This window comes from Cyprinodon tularosa, unplaced genomic scaffold (genome assembly GCF_016077235.1).
Source record: "Cyprinodon tularosa strain WSP-4 unplaced genomic scaffold, ASM1607723v1 ctg474, whole genome shotgun sequence".
NCBI classification, from domain to species: domain Eukaryota; kingdom Metazoa; phylum Chordata; class Actinopteri; order Cyprinodontiformes; family Cyprinodontidae; genus Cyprinodon; species Cyprinodon tularosa.
Window position 1 is genome coordinate 213,466 of NW_024039201.1, and position 16,932 is coordinate 230,397.

General features: G+C 43.8%; 2 protein-coding genes across 6 annotated transcripts in view; one reads left to right on the forward strand and one right to left on the reverse strand.

Moving 5' to 3' along the window:
* Positions 1 to 16,932, forward strand: part of LOC119794296 (E3 ubiquitin-protein ligase RNF123) — a 65,815-nt gene that overhangs the window by 40,729 nt on the left and 8,154 nt on the right. For all 4 annotated transcript variants that reach the window (XM_038301781.1, XM_038301778.1, XM_038301780.1 and 1 more), the window contains exons 37-38: positions 9,692 to 9,897; positions 14,177 to 14,271. In XM_038301781.1, coding sequence (XP_038157709.1) covers positions 9,692 to 9,897; positions 14,177 to 14,271 — 301 coding nt within the window. The remainder of the gene's footprint in view (positions 1 to 9,691; positions 9,898 to 14,176; positions 14,272 to 16,932) is intronic.
* On the reverse strand, positions 875 to 5,508 carry amigo3 (adhesion molecule with Ig-like domain 3). 2 transcript variants are annotated; one of them, XM_038301786.1, is made up of 3 exons: positions 5,035 to 5,508; positions 3,253 to 4,940; positions 875 to 1,848 (listed from the first exon to the last, which is right to left on the reverse strand). In XM_038301786.1, exons 2-3 carry the CDS (start codon positions 4,621 to 4,623, stop codon positions 1,828 to 1,830), a joined length of 1,392 nt encoding a protein of 463 aa, XP_038157714.1. In that variant the 5' UTR covers positions 4,624 to 4,940; positions 5,035 to 5,508; the 3' UTR covers positions 875 to 1,827. The 2 variants fall into 2 exon arrangements, with proteins under 2 accessions (XP_038157714.1, XP_038157713.1); XM_038301785.1 differs by lacking the exon at positions 875 to 1,848 and having other exon boundaries at positions 2,405 to 4,940; positions 5,035 to 5,507.

Consider the following 16,932-nt stretch of genomic DNA (forward strand, 5'->3'; position numbering starts at 1 on the left):
ATAGACCTGAGGAGGAGGTCAGGATGAAAGTAGGAAAGGTAGAGAGGAACAAACAGGAAAGAGAGGATGTTTAACTTCGGACCCAAACTCATCTCAGCTCGTCTGGTTTCTGGAGTTCTCTTTAGAAGTTCTTTACTTAGCTAACATAAATCTAACGTTCCTCTGAATTTTTCATGTACTTGGAGCCTTTTTCTGCTGTGAATGTTTCAGTTCAGTACCAGAATCTTCTCTGTGTTCTTAGAACATCCCAGTCTATTGCTCTTCCTAGGATGCAGGGTTCCTTGTTCCACATTATCTCTGTGGTTCTGCAGAACCATAAACCCTGGAAGCCAGAGGTTTGCAGCCAGTGGTCCGATGCTTTCTCCTGTCAGATGGAGCTTCAGCGCTTTAAGGATGTGTTGTTCTGGAAGCGGTTCTGTGTGGGTGGAACCTTCCCTATTCTCTGTCTGAAGCTGATGAATGATTTAGAGGATCTATCCTCAGCTCCTCACGCAGAAGCTGCCATCAATGTTTGATGGTGCTTGTTTCAGTGGAGCTTTTGGGAGATTCTCCCTGATGGAGCAGCTTCTTCTAACCTTCTGATGTCAGCAGTGAAACGCTGGCTGACCTGCAGGAGCCGCTGCTCCTCAATGGCTCCTGCTCCAGATGTTGAATCTGACCTGTCTGTCTGAGCTGAAGTCCCTCTGCTCACTACCTTACAGATATTCTCTTCTAAAATGTTAAAACTTTCAGTCTCAGTTTGTCTCCAAACCTTCACAATTAAAGCCTCTAATTGGTCTCTGATCACCCTACAGCTTCTGATGGGACCAGTTTGGCTTCAGAAGTGAAGCTTTAACTTCCTAAGATGTTTTAGTTTCTATCTGCAGCTCTAAAGAAAAGCGAGCAGAGATTATATTCCTACTGTTTGTTCTGGGCTGTCGCTCTCACATTAATTACGACACTCTTCATGTCCTGTTATTGTTCTCCTGAACTCTCTCCCAGCTCATATGCCTCAGACATTAAGCAGCCTCTCTTTAAATCTTTAAAGCATCTCCTAAGCTGCTGCTGGAGGATGATCAGGAGGGAAATGTTCTGGGATTGAATCACAGATCAGCCTGAACTTTTTTACCTGCCATTTCTGCTCTGATTGGAGGTTTTCTGTGACCAATCCCTGAAGAGCATTAGCTCTGATTGAACTCAAGGATGTCTACATGCAGGTTGCCGTGACAACGCAGCAGCTCTGTCAGGTCTATACAGAGTGAGATAGAATGAGGTGGAGCTTATTATCTGTGGACTTCCTGTTTCCTGTCTGCAGGTCAGAGAAATGATGATTGAGTTGATCCAACCTGCTGAACCAGATGGTGAAACCATAGGTGTGCGCTTTAGGTTCCCTGGGTTAAAGCCATGTTCTCCTCATCCGTCTTAATGTCCTCGGTTTGCTCCGAGCAGAAGAAAAGTCTCATCAATATTTCATTACTGCTTCTGTCTTTCCTCTTCTTGCCTCAGCTGCTCAGCTGGGATGTTAACATGGTGTAGAAAGGTTGTAGATAACTCTAACCTGGTATCTGCTGAGGTGTTCCCTCGTCACAAAGCATCAGGCGGGTTCAGAGCATGCAGACATTAAACATACTATAAATGTTTGTCAGTAGCGGAGAAGTTTCTATCCTGCTGGAGGTTCCATGTCTGTTGCAGAGACTGCAGGATCTCAAGATGATGAACAGGGAATGAAAGTTTCTTGTCTCATCCTCTCCATCATGTTGCAGGTTCTTACGTTGGCGCTCTGTCCTCTGCTCTGCCGCTGGACAACTAGCCTGCTGTCCTTCCTCCTTCCAGGATCTTCTGGTCTCTTTAATTTCTGAGACTCACAGCCTGTTTAAAAGGGCATTTCAAAATAAAAATAATAAACTGCAACTCTAGAAAATTATTCTGAACAGAAATATATCATAAAAAAATAAAAGCCCCCCCCAAAAAAGAACAATTACATATAAATAACTTAAAATGTATTCAGTCTACTGATCTATTTCTGTTTTTATATTCAAATGGAAGCAACCATTAGCTTTAACGTAGAAATATTTATACTGAAGTGGAGCTGTAGCTCGGTCAGAACAAGCATTGATTCTACAGGAAACGGTTTTAATTAACACACATCATCATCTACTTAATTCTCTCATCAACGCGGATTGAAGGTTTGCATTTTAAACTTGCTCATTTTGATCCTCCTGCCTCCGTTTCCCTGCAGCCTCTTGCAGAATCGGGCCGTTGTGAGCAGCCTGACAGAGTGGAAGTGTAAACATGGGTGTGAATCCTGTTCAAGGCTGAAATGTGTGGGAGCAGCAGGAGACAGGATGGTTGTTTTCCACCTGCTCCTCCAGGTTGAACATGCAGGATGTGACTGTGCAGACACACACCGGCACACAGTAACCAGGCAGGTTGCATATGGAGGTTTATTAACACAGGTAGAGACAAGACAAGGTGCTCTGGATGCAGTGAGACCATAAAGACAAAGAAACGCCTCGCTTTAATGTGAGCGGAGTGGAGAAGAGAACGTTTGGATATTCCAAATGGTTTCAGCTGGTTTCTAAATGGAATCTGTTTCCTACAGGCAGATAAACAGCCAATCGTTTTTAACACTTATTTACTAACGTCTCTGACTTGAAGACAGTTTAGTGTCAGAGGAGCAGAAACATTTAACCACACGATGGCTCAATAAACACTAATAGGAAGCTACAGAACTCTAAAAAAAATATTTCTAACGGAGATTCGAAGGCATCGGTTCTGTTAAAGGGACAAGCCGTGCTTAAAGGGACGTGTTTAGCAGCGCTTCATGCAGCCCCCTGCCCTGGAGTCTGGTTTAAAGGGGGCCTCTGTGTCTTTGGTCTGAACTCTGGCGGTTCTGTGGGTCTGAGCCCGACCCGTCACAGTGCAGCGGTTCTGGGGCTCAGTGGGCAGACCTGAGCTAACAGTAATCTGGATCAGAATTGCACTTGAGCGAGTTGAGGGGGGGCAGTGCTCAGGTCTGCAGTGCGTGGGGGTGAGGGGTGAGGTGGGGGAGGTGTTGGTGGGGAGGGGCTTAGGGCACTACCAGTTCCGAGGTGAGTGTTGTCGCTATGGCAACATTATGGGTGTGTCTGGGAAGACTGACACGTAAGAGTTTGTCTCCGCGGCTCGCTGCTGTGGCTCCGCCCCAAGCAGGAAGCCCGCCCCGCCCCTCAGCCTGCCGTTCTGCTGCTCCCTGATCGGCTCCAGGAACCCCACACGCTTGTTGGTACTGACCTTGCGACCCGGGCCCTCCGTGGTGGTCGGCGGGGTCGGGGTGAGGATGGAGGACTGGGCGCTGCCCGCCCCGCCCTCTTTGCTCTGACTCAGGGTGGCGGTGACCGGGGGGCGGGGCCTGAGGCAGGGGGGGCAGCGGCAGGGTGTGAGGTACAGGTAGATGAGGACCAGCAGCAGGCTGACTACGCAGCCCAGCAGGGTGGTGAAGCCCGTGTTGAACGGCTCTGCGGCCTCGTCGTCGTGGCGCGGCAGCACCGTCACGTTAACCTCCCTGGACTCATTCCGCTGGCCGTTTTGAGCCACGCACACGTAGATCCCTGCATCCTCCACTTGGGCTGCCACGACCTCCAGGCTGCCGTTGGTGAACATCTTGATTGATTTATTGTTCCCAGGTGGAACCACATACTCCAGGTTTGGAACGAGCCAGAAAAATGTGACGCTGCGCCCAGACAGAGATGTGATGCAGTGTAGCAGCAGCGGCGCCCCCGACCTCACCTCCACATCGGCCTCCTGCTCTATCGCAGCTGTCAGGTTGCATTTATCAAAGTAGCGTCTGTGCAGGAAGAACCGTATCCCACTTCGTTGGATGCCGTGGACCAGACAGACATGTTCTTGTTTGAAGAACCGGACAGAGGCAAAGTCTTTCTCTTCCCACAACCTGAACAGGGAGTACATGGAGCAGTCGCACACCAGCGAGTTGTTGTGCAGATAGAGTCCCTTCTGCAGAGATGTGGGCAGGTTGTAGATGTCCACCAGAGGCAGCTTGGGCAGCCGGTTGGAGGACAGGTCCAGCAGGGACAGCTGGGGATGGCTGCTCTCCTGGATGCTGAAGAAAGGGAAGTCGGTGAGGCGGTTGTGACTTAAATAGGCCTTTTGGAGGTTTTCGAGTCCGGACAAGGCTGTGCTCTCCACAAGCATGATCCGGTTATTAAACAGCAGCAGTTCCTCCAGTCCAGGCAGATCCTGGAAGTAGTCCTGCTTTAGGGCGTGCAGCCGATTGCTTGACAGGTCTAGGTGTCTGAGTAGACCTCCAGAGGAGTTCCTGAATGCTCCGGGATGGATTGTGGTCAGCCGGTTGTGTGCTAAACGTAACACCTCCAGCTGAAGAAGACCCTGGAAGCTGTCCTCCTCCAGCTGCAGGATCTGGTTGTGGTTCAGGTCCAGAGTGACCGTAGAAATGGGAATGGCTCCCGGGACCGTATCCAGACCCTGGTCCGAGCAGCTCAGGATGTCTGAGGTGCAGAGGCAGCGGGACGGGCAGGCGCCGGGTCGGACAGGATTAAACTGCAGATAGACCATCAGTACGGCCACAGACCATGGAGACGACATCGCCCCCTGCAGGGAACCGATGTAACTAGCAGCAGCAAGCATGATACCACCAGCGGGATGGTGTGAACCTCCAGCAAATGTCTGTCAAACTTCAGAAAGAATCAGAGCTGTTCACATCCTTCGCGTCCTGTGGTTCATCTCATCTTGATTCAATGTTTTAAGAACCTCAGATGGAGACGTCAGACTGCAGCTGGTCTCTCATTCTTACTCTTAAGACAATTTGACTCGATGAAGAGCTTTCAGGAGCTGTAACTCTGCTCACCAACCGTGTTGATGTTGGATGAGGTGTTGCGTCCACCTGCTGTCCATCAGCGAAGGAGACGGATCAGCTTAGAACCCAGCGGCCCGCTCAGTGTGCCCTGAATAAAGCAGATTTAGGGAGAGGACATGAGTTCCTCTTGATTCTCAGCTCAGCTTTAAACAGCCAACACATCCTGGTTTGATGAACTTTACCTGCTGATGGTCCAGTTTGACTCTCCTTTAGTAGATATTTAGCTTCAGCCCGTCCCGTCTTGTTGTGGACCCAGCCTGAGTGAAAGCCCGGCTGCTGCTCTCAGAGGAATCGGCAGCATCCACTCCGCCTGGCTTCACGCTGCAGCTGATTTAATGTGTCGATGCTGCTCTCTCTGCTGCTGCTCAGAGCTGATTCAGAACCCTGGAGGAGAGAAGCGCCTCCGCTGCTCAGTACCACCTCAGACAGGCAGAGAGTAAAGTTCCTGGAGCTCCGGTTCTGTTCTGGTCCTGATGTCAGCAGCAGATTGTCTGATATCTGAGACCCTGCTCTGAGTGTTTGCTGCCGCTGCTTCCTCCGTCTATTTCTGCTCATTTGTGCGCTCCGTCTGCCTCTTCTGGTGCTTTCCCAGCTCCTCCTCTCCTCTCCTCTGCTCCTACTTCACCCCCACCTCCTCCTCCTCCTCCTCCCTGCGTTCACTGCTCTGCTCACTGTCTGTTTGCCTCCTGCTCTCACTTTGTTTTCACCCCTCGGATGGCTTATGCTGCCACAGAAGGAGCCATGCGAGGCGGATTTCACAGCCCATCTGATTGGCTACAAAGACGTGCACATCTGAGCAGCAGCTCAAAGCCAAGTGGAAAACCTTCAGGAAACATTTGGGAAACAGTGCATAGTCCAGGCTGCATCTCCTTTAGTAAGGTCACAATACATCCTAGAGAAATGGGACACTCATTTGACGAGCTTCTCCCTGCTTCCTGCTAAACACCATCTGCCTCCATGCTGTAGAATCGTTTTAACAAAGTGTCATTGAATATAAAAGCTCCTAATGCATTTAAATGAATGAAGATCTATGAGATTATACTAACTGTAAACAACAACTGCTGGTTTGATTACAATAGTGGAATAGAGCGACTATATGACGTCAAATTCGAGAGGAACTGATGCAGTTTCCTGCTGTTTTGGTGGAGTTGATCATAAATGATAAACAGAAAACATAAACAGTCTACATTAACAATTCTCAAATGTTTAACTTTAAAATGTGTATTTTGTTTAGTTTTTTCCACACCAAATGTTCTAAATTTTCCCCCTTATTTGGTTTCATAAACTGAATGTGATCCTCTTCAAAAAAAAGAAATTGCAATGATCCGTTCTGGAAGTGAACTGATATCAAAGCGTGGTTGAAAATAAAACATGAAACATGCTTGTAAAACAGTTGGCAGGCCTTTTCCCTGTATAAAGTGAAAGTATTTCCCACAAAAAGGCTCAAAGGATACCCAATGAGCGTGTTTATAGCTTTTTAGTTTAAGAACAGAGAGCACAGATCACCTCACTCTGGACATCATCAAACTTGCTGATTAATACAATAATACATCCAAAGAACATTACCATTTACTGAAAAAAAGTATAATTTTTGATGGGTACAAAAATGTATGGATATTTGTTTCTGGTTTCGATCACAAAATTTACTCAAAATGATTCCGCCCCAATAAGATAAAGTGGGACAGAGATGATCCTAGTAGCTCTGTTACCTTTTTTTTTTTTTTAAATTAAGCCAAAAGTAAACAAAAGAGAAGGAAATGTTGGAATTTTGGTGAAGCTTTTGAGCTTTGATGTCAACATAAGGAAGTAAATAGTTTAAAAGCCACCTAAAGGCTGCATGTTCCTGCTAAGGAGGTTCAATTTTTGCTAATGGTAAGCATTAGCATACAATACAAAACAAGATGGCGGAGGCGTGAGTGTGCCTCTTACTGGATGGAGAGGAGAGGTTAAACTTTTTTCTATCATCAGCTTTAAATCTTCTTAGATGTCAAATAATCAATAAGATTTATTTATGTCCCGATTATAGTTGCTATTATTGCATATTGGACCAATTCAACGGAATGGTTTATTATAGAGTTGGTTAATTTAACTGCCACTTATAGGTAAATATCTGAAGAACAATTGGGTGATTTTTCTGTTATTTATTCAATTGAACAAATCATAATTTCTTTCCTTTGGTCTTACAACATATTTTAGCTTTTTTTTTTAGCTCTTGTGTTTTAAGTGGAGCTCAGACTGCAGTAAAGAAGCACTGTGGGTCACATGATCCATACAAGGATGGATCCGTCCCTCTCAAGTTACATAGCCGAGGTTTTGAGTAGGGCAGGCTGATGATGCACGCCCAGTGCTGAATACTGACCTTAAATATCGTCTGATATATCTCAAACTAAGTGTAATACTTGGGGCTAAAGTCAGTCAGTGGTGCTTCAATATACATGGTCTGGGAACGGATTGGTTTCTCTCAGAGGAGTTTAGATCTTTGCCGGTGTGCTGGTTTGTCAGGACAGGGTGTGAGTCGTTCAATGAACAATATTCAGAATAATGCTGTGTCTACCATAGTGCTCATTTTACCAGCCATTTTTAAATTTAGTTTTAGTTTTAGTCCAGTTTCAGCATCGCTTGTTAGTTTTTTATCACATTTAGTCGACATCATCCCATTTTTATTTAGTCTAGTTTTAGTCGACTATAAGTCGAGCATTTTAGTCTTTATTTTAGTCCAAGAAAACATAATTTTATTCGTTTAGTTTTAGTCAACAAAAACTGTCAACATTTTAATCAAGTTTTAGTCAGGACATCATTTTAACTTTTTACTTTTTTGTCAGCAGATAATATTTAACATTTCCTAAAATTATTTCACATTTCAACATTTTCTCTCATCTTTTTGATAAAAAAAAAACAATTTTAAGGAACACATGCAGACATGGAAGATGTTCTGACAATATTTGCATATTTATTTTGAAAATTGTTAAGGTTCAAAGACACAAACATAAATGCTTGCATTAAAACAAATAAATAAAATAAAGTGTGTTATCAACTTAATACAAGTGCTGGCTGTTTAAAGCTAGTTCACATAGAATAATAAAATAAATAGATTTGAGGTCAATGTTGTACCATGGAGAACGCACCGTGTCTGGAGAACCGTGATTCAGTGACAGAGCAAACAAATCAAGTCTGCTTCTGTGCAGCGACATAGCAGCACTTCCAGGGGAACAACTAGTTAGTTAATTTCAATGAACAAACAGAGAATTGCCTCTGAGGAGTAGTTCAGTTATTGGCACTCTGCTGGAAGTGCAAGATGGTACTGCTTTACCTAAATGATTCAATGAGTGGATCTTTGGAAAGAACCAGATTGATGAACTGATTCTTGTGATTAGGATCAAAAGAACCAAAACTCCCAGATATCTTCAGCCCTCAACACTGGAGAAACTCATCTGTAGGTACACAGACCCGAAGGAAAGATGCAGAGCAGCCAGCTCACTGAGCGCTTACTAGACAAAATGTGGAGGTTTTAGATGGACGGACCAAAAGAAGAAAAAAGAACCTAACAAATGATAAACAGAGGGGTTGTCTTAAGTTACGGCTTTCTGGCATCTGCTCTGCAGCTCAGACTCTCCTCTCCAGATGTTGTTCAGCAAGTCACACCTGGAGACGTGAACGGACCGTCTCCATGGTGTCGTTAGGGGCAACGGCTCAAACACTGAGCTGAACTGGTGTAATCAGTAATCTGACGGCTGATCCTTTTCTGCAGCCACACCGATGATGATGATGATTATTTTGGGGTCCTCTGGGTTCTGCAGGAATCTTTGTTTTTTACATCTAATCAAACAGGAGCTTCATGCTGACATTTTCAGCCTCTCTGCTCCCTCATCTCTTCTCCATCTGCTCTTACAGCAGAGATGTTGAGACGGGGAAGCTTTAATCTGAGCTCAGAGCAGATCTTACAGGAACCCAGCAGCAGGTCAATTCTGTGAAGCCTCTAAAAAGCTCTGAAGGATGGCGCCTGCTGGCGTTAGGAAAGCTTTTTTCACCTTTCAGTTGCTGTAAAGCTATTTAGATTATATTTATAGTCGGTCAAAGGAAGCAAATTTTAACATGTAAACAGTTAACAAAAACTCTGGATGCTCATTAGATCAGATTGGAACATCGTTAATAGTTCCATCACATTTATGATTCCCACTTTCCACATTTAAAGCCTGATGCATTCTTCCTCCTGTCCTTCTAGCTTTTATTGTGAAGCAGCTGAAGCTGGAGGAGGTTTCCAGAGAAACTCAGAGCCCAGGAGTTCCCCGGAGTCCCAGCTGCAGATAAATATTAATATGATGTGCAGCTCCTTATTAACAAAGCACGGCTGAATAATGAGCCTTAATGAGAGGGAAACTGAAAATTGAGCTGAGCTGGAGATGAACCGCAGAACAGATCGGTTTCGGAAGTGGAGAGCTTTCAGCCAGAACGCAGCACAGAGATGAATGAAGCTCCTCAGAAATCTCATTCAGCTCCTGCTAAATCTAAGACAACCTGAGCACCTCCTTACTCTGGGTCAGAAGGCCAGGAGGGGATAATTTTGGACTGAAAATCCACCTGAGAGATCTTCAGATGAGCTGCAGCTAGATTTAAAAGGCAGCCATCTTAGATTGTGAGCTCGGGGTAGAATGGGGGTTAAGGGGCCAAACATGAGCTTCTGTTCTGACTAAATCAGCTGGTGTTGTGGCGAATTCTTACTTGGAAACTAAGAATGAACTGAAATGCTCCTCTGCATGGTCAGGTGTGTGCAGGTCCAGCCCTCTGAGCTGCTGATGTCAAACATCTGATCACATCTTTCTTCACTTCGTGTCTCTGCAGAACATCTCGAGCTGCCGCCGTCCTCCTCTCTGACCCCTGCTTCCAGCTCCACTCCATCCAGCACCTCCTAGGAGAGCCAGGAGACCCCCCCAATGCGTCATCTGTCAGCCGTCCTGTGGCCGCCTCTTTGGGTTCCTCTGTGGCTCCTCTGGCTCCTTCTGCAGCTGTAAACTCCTCAGAGAGGAAACATTTCTCCCTGCATGCATGTGAGTTCCTCCAGGCGTTCCTAGATGTTTCTACAGGCTCTGCCTGAGCTGCAGAAACCTTTAATTTACTTTAAATTTGTGTTGACTGCTTTAGGTTTTTATGTGTTCTGATAAAGGACCTTCATCCACTAAGAACAGACTGATGTCAGAAACACAAAAACATGGAAGGCATTTTAACCCAAGCATTCCGAACCCATGAACATCAGAACCCTTGGATGGTTCTGGGGTCAGCAGGGTTTAAGTTAAGTAGAACTTCAGGTCCATGTTCTACTGAACCATTCATAGAAATCCCTGATTGGTCACAAGGTGAATATTTCACCACATCAGAACCATCGTAACACTTCAAACTGAATATTGTGTGGCAAAATTTGAAGAAAGAGACCTGGACCTGAATCTTCATAGACCAGGAGCCATAGAGACCCGGAGCCTCTGTCCCACCATCTGCTCTTCAAAGTGTTGTGCTGTGGTTGTGTGTCTGTGTTTCCTGTTGCCAGGTGAGGCTGGTCTTGTCACAACAGCATCTAACTCTGTTGCCATGGGAACACCAGCAGTTTCCATGACCACCCTGTGTAGCATCATGTAGGGTTAGTGGAAGCCAGACGTGCCGTCTGTCAGCCCCTGGCACCAACCTGTTTGAGATTAGACTGCTGAGGACTGATCTGGGTTCTGGGGAGTCCACATCCGGTTCAGACCCATCTGCTGGGCTGAAACCGCCCTGGGTCAGTCAGACGGGCGAGGAGTTTGGCGTGAAATAAACAAAGGAATGAGCTGCAGAAGAGATGTCAGTTTCTGATCTAGAACCATTTCTGAGATCAGTCCTTCTTATTAGGATCTCCATTAAGCTTTCTGTTCAGTCTGCGATCATGAACCAGAAGTGGAGTCTGTGACTCCTCTCGTGGAGGAAGTGACTCTTCTCGTCTCCTCTTTCTGAAGCAGCAGGTGGGTGATCAAACCTAGCAGCTGAGATTCTGTTGGATCGGATCAGGAGGACTTTTGTCTCTATCTGAGGGTCCAACATGTGAGATTTGAGTCTTTCCTTCGCCTGTGTGAACAGAATTAAGGACCAAATGTTCCTGCAGTAGGAGCACAGCTCCTGAGAGGTTCAGGCGGTCCGTTTCTAGCAGTTAAAACTAACCTGGATCGCCCGGCGGACCTTTAATGGACTCTGGTTTGTGGGCAAATATTTTAGACTTTCTGATTGTTGGGTTCTGCCAGCAGAAGCTGTCAGTTCCTCTGCTAACAGCCGGCCTTCACCTCCACCCATCCTGCTGGAGCAGGGATCATCCACCTGGCAGCGGGCCAACACACCAATATCGCAGCTCAGATGAGGCGCTGTCGGTTCACCACAGAAACACGATCCGTCTGATGGAGCAGGAGGAAATGGAGACATGGATCGAACCCCATCAAATAGGAGGAGAGGAGGATTTAACTGATGGAGGGTCTCTCCTGGATTGTTTAAATCCCAGCTTAGAAAAGATTTCAGCCCAAAACAGTAAAACGTTTTCACATATTTAAGATTACTATTATTAATATTGTATATTTAATTATGTAACTGAATTTCAAAGTTTTATATAAATTATGTTGTTTTAGACTAAGATAAACAAGAAAACAATAAAGGTGATTGGAAAATAAAAACAAATCAGGCAGAAGAAGCTCTACCAACACCAAGCTAATGAAACCAGTCCTTCCGGCAGGTGATATATTCAAGTTAGAATCAAGTATCTTCTGTTATAAGACATATTAGCCCCACCTCTGCATGACTCAGCAGAAAACTACATCAAAGCGCCAGTTTTTTTAGAAATAGGAAGAATCTTTTTAATGTGATTTATTATAATTTTTTTTAATAAAACAGGTTTACTCTTCGTTCAGGGAGGTAATCCAAAGTGGAAAGAGTAGACAGACCGTTTACTCAGATACTTCAGAGGATTACTCAAGTAAAAGTAAAAAGTACGGTGCAGGAAAACTACTTTTTTCAAAAATGACTCAGTGTATTAGCTGGTTCCTACAGTCTATCTACCAGCTGTCTGTGAGCTCCATGGATCTGGATCATCTTTACTTCAACCTTTTGACCCAGCTGTTGAAGTTGTCTGTACGGAACCTCTCATCTGATCACACTGCGGTCGGGAAGTGGCACTTTAACATCCTTTAGTCTCCACTGAGCTTCTGTTCATGTCCACTCGGTGACCAGAACCACTGTGAGGTCTGCAGAGGTATGTGTCTGCAGCCTCAGCATTTCCTGATGTTAGAAAGTTTTCAAGAGTTTTCCTATAAATATCAAGAAGCCTGCAGATCTTCCCTTTCTCTGAACCCTACAGCTCAGATGTTCTAATGAAGGTAGAGGTACTAAGGAAACACTAAAGGATCTTCACTGAGGGTCAGAGCAGCCCTGGAGTTGGAAGAAAATCAAGAACTTCAGGATGACAAGTTCTGCTGCAGTGAAGAAGTTCAATGAGATCCAACAAGACCAGCAACTGAACTTCATCAGCAGTTCGATGTTGCTTATCTACGCCCACAGTGAGAAGCTTCCTCTGTCCAAGAAGACCACCCAGAACTATCTGATGTTCTGTAGAAAGACCCAAGACTTCCACAACTCCTCCCAGGTTCTCTAATGTTACAGGACTCCTCAGTATGAGCCTGGACTCTCAGAAGCTGCTCAGATAACCAAAAGTTCTGTCCCAGAGGAAGTGACATCATCTAAACTTTGAGATTGATACGGCTATGAACAGGTCAGAAGGTCCAAGGAGACTTTAGGGACCTCATGTTGGAACCGTGGCAACAGCAGGGTTCCACACACATCTGTGTGTGAAGGAAGGCTGGGTGAAAAGTTTGAGCTCTTTAGAGTTTGTTATTGGTGACTGAAGAAGAGTGTGGATTATTAGATTATCATTTTAACATAGAATTGATTGTCATAACAATGGATTAACAGACTATTTGAATTCACAAAATATTTTATTGTAGAACAATAGACTTTAGTAATCAGATTAAAATAAAACCTTGGATTATTAGATTAAAATAAATCATTGGACTATTTGAACAAAATAAAACAATGGATTATTAGATCCAAATAAAACATTGAATTATTAAATTAAAATAAAACATTGGATTATTAGATTAAAATAAAACCTTGGATTATTAGATTAAAATAAAACATTGGATTATTAAATTAAAATAAAACCTTGGATTATTAGATTAAAATAAAACCTTGGATTATTAGATTAAAATAAATCATTGGATTATTAGAACAAAATAAAGCAATGGATTATTAGATCCAAATAAAACCTTGGATTATTAGATTAAAATAAAACCTTGGATTATTAGATTAAAATAAATCATTGGATTATTAGAACAAAATAAAACAATGGATTATTAGATCCCAATAAAACCTTGGATTATTAGATTAAAATAAAACATTGGATTATTAGATTAAAATAAAACATTGGATTATTAGATTAAAATAAAACCTTGGATTATTAAATTAAAATAAAACCTTGGATTATTAGATTAAAATAAGACCTTGGATTATTAGATTAAAACAAAAAATTGGATTATTAGATTAAAATAAAACATTGGATTAGCATACATGAACATAACATTGGCTTATGGCACATTGAGACATCAGAGTATTAGATTATAGAACAATGGATTTTAGAATGTTGAGATAACTGAATATTGGATTATAGAACATTGGTTTTCAGAACAGAGTTGTGGTAAATTTTGGTGAATTTCACATATTTTATACTTGAGGCTGAAAACCCAGAGGAATGGAAAAGATGTTCCAGGACTTAATCCCGCAACAGAACCAGACTGAAACCTGATGTGATCCTGAAGGTTTGTGGAAGAGTCCGACATTAAATGGATGCTGAGCTTTAGACACGTTGGATCAGCTAAGATCCAGATGGATGTTCTGAGGTTTTTAGCTCCATCAGATTTTGGCACCAGATAAATTCTGACTGACTGCTGATTGCTTTTGATTGTGTAGCTGAACATCTGTCTTAGTATCAGAGGCAAACCTGTTCTGTTCTCTGGGTTTTACTTGGACCTGCAGATGAAGCACTGTTTTTAACGAGTCATCTGTCAGAGGCTGAGATCAGATCCAATCATGTTTTTAAGCAGCTTTAGATTCCACACACACACCGTTGAATCTGTTTCTGCTCTGTGTCTGTAGAACCAAGGGGTTAAAAGTACAGAAGACGTCATGTTCTGAAGCTGTAACCTGTCAGAACCCTTTTAGGCCGATGTGTGAGTCATTAAATCCCGTTCTGTGTTTTCCTGCCCACAGACACCGACTACATCAGCCAGGAGGAGAAGCAGAAGGTTGAGATGATGCTGGAGTTTCTCACTGAAGAGTCTAAACAGGCCGCCGCCTCCACAGCAGTAAGTTCTGCCTCTAAAGCTTTGAGCGCCGCACCTCACATCCTCTCCTATGGTGATGCATTTTCTAAGTTGTCCTAAGATGCTGGTTCTGAGGTCGGAGCAGCAGTAGAGCCTCTGCTTCTTCCCGGCAGCTGAGACATCCCACCATTGTCTGCACCTGCTCTATTTCTGGGATCAATCTGGGCCCAAACATTCAATCAGATCCTCAGCAGCTCCTTCCTACTCATAGCCTCCAGCAGTTTGGTTTTCCTCAGAAGTTGTTGGCCAGCCGACAGCCTTCCCAGCAGCTGAATGTGACGGAACAAGATTCCAGGCGTCCTCCTTCTCCTCTCAGTCTGGAAACCTGAGCCGGGCTGGGCCGGGCCTCTGCATAGCAGGATTTATCACCGATGGATACACAGAGAGGATAAATCTCTGATCTGCAACGTCAGGTTCACACAGACTGTAAATCTAATAAAGTGCAACTTTCTCAGCAGAGGTTCGTAATGGACAGTATCGCAGGTCATCACTCTGAAGTTCAGCTGCTCAGAGTTAAAGTGCTGCGAGTTCAGAAGAACCACAGCCTCCCTAATGGATCTCTGATGGGTCTCTGAAACACTGAGAGGGTGGGAATGACGTCAGGCTGGGCTGCAGGCAGGAGGCGGTGGACCTGAGGTCCCATTAGAGGAGATCAGAGACGAGAACTGCTGAACGAAGCTCGTGAACATAAAAAGAAAACTGCAACGCATTGTCGACACGTCTGAAAATTAACATGCTAAAAATGTGTTAATTCACAAAGATTTATGACCTGCCTTAAAAATGTTGATGACATTTTATATGGAGGAAAAAAAAAGACACCAAAAATCAACTAATTGCTCCTATTTTTTTCTTTAGCTTTTATTAATTAAATCTAAAAACCATAACAGAAATTGCAGTTAGATGTAAGCTTAATATTCGTTGAAACAAAAATAAAAAAAGAATAAAAAAATAAAGTGGTGGCATATTAACAATAGTAATATGGAGGCCATATTAATATACTTGAATAAGGTTTTGGTTTGCATTACAATCAGTGAGCTCAATGTTCAAACAGACAGAATGTAAACATTACACGCACATGCACAGCAGAAGCCGTTCCCAACAGGAATTAAATGAAATCATATTAAACCCACTTATCCTGGGTTTAGGTTTCTCAGCCACCAACATTAGGATTAGTGGCAGCCATCTGTGAACGGAATCAACCCAGGATATTAAATTATGTTTAGATATTAACTCCACAGGAGGTTCCCCACAAAACCTGTGATGTGAAAGTTTTTTGTTTCAGCTGGTAAAACAAGTGTGTGTGTAAACAACAGGGATATTTGGCAAAAAAAAACAGAAATGCTGAATTGTTTTAAAATATGAGAATTTAACAATTTTTTTCCCCAAAATTTGTTTTATTTCCAATGTTTACTCAGAATGGATTGTAAACCTGGAGGAGCCCTGCCCCTGCAGTAGTATTTGAAAAAACATGCAAGACTATGGGTTGTATTAAGGTAAACAGTGTGGTGACGTGCGCCCGCAGCTTCAGGCTACGAAATTATTTTTGTGCACCTCAGATTTAGAAATGTCTCCCTACTGGAAACATTCAGAATGGGAGTTGTGCATGCTTTTGTAGATCAGGGCCCTGGTTCATGTCTGGGAACTCCTGATATCCAGCCTAAATCTTCTGGTTTGGATTCCTTGAATTCTAGCAAATCAATCCTGAACCCTCTGGAACTCCAAACCGCTCAGGTCCTGGTCCGGGAGCTTCTCCAACCTCAAGCTGTTGTGGCGTGGTCTCCTGTGTTTGTCTTCTCTGCAGCTGGTCTGGTTCTTATCCATTATCAATTCCTCACACAGACACAGGGCTCTGCTCACGGGCTGCCTTTCTGGTTCTGATCCAAACCCGTTGAATCTCAGAAGTTAATCACCTGCCACAGTTTTCTTAGATGGACCCGATCACCAGGTGTTCATCTGGTTCTGCTCGGATCTGAATGTATAAAGGAGGACATGTTTTCTGTAGAAGCTAACCAATCAGAACCTGTCATCCTCCAGAATCAACAGAAACCCAGCAGCTGATCCTGGAGCAGTTTTCTCCTTCAGCCCTAACTGATTAAATCATAAGTGTTTGAAAAGCTGCCATCTCCAGTTCTCCCAGTGTTTCCATTAACACACACACAGCGACCCAGAACCCTCTGTTTGCTTGGAATCACCAGGACAGCAACTTGAAGCACCAGAACCAGGTGCTCCACAGCGCTGCTGAGTGTCCGGTTGACCTTTAACGGAGATCATCTTCCTTCTGCTGTAAATTTGTTCAGGTTCAGTGAGAACGTCTGCTCTGCAGGAAGTTTGGAATAAACCGTGTTCTTCTCCGGCCCATTTGTTTCAGTCCTAAATGGAAACATTCATATTATTAACAGCAGGAACTGACTGATGAAAAATGAGAACAATTCAAAGAAACAGCAACAAAAAAAACTAGAAATTTAAACAGAATGATTCAGAAAAAAAACATGTAAATAAAGCAGTTTCTATAAAATAGAATCCACAACTAGTATTGGTTCAGCGCCTGGCATCAAGAAGAGGTGGGTTTTCAGAGCAGATCTAAAAATGGCGTACGAAGCAGGAGCATTCCCGCTGTTTGGGATTTGATCACTGAGTTTCCGT

Excerpts from the sequence above, each read along its gene's own strand:
- amigo3 (XM_038301785.1), bottom strand. The coding sequence starts at position 4,623 with ATGCTTGCTGCTGCTAGTTACATCGGTTCCCTGCAGGGGGCGATGTCG.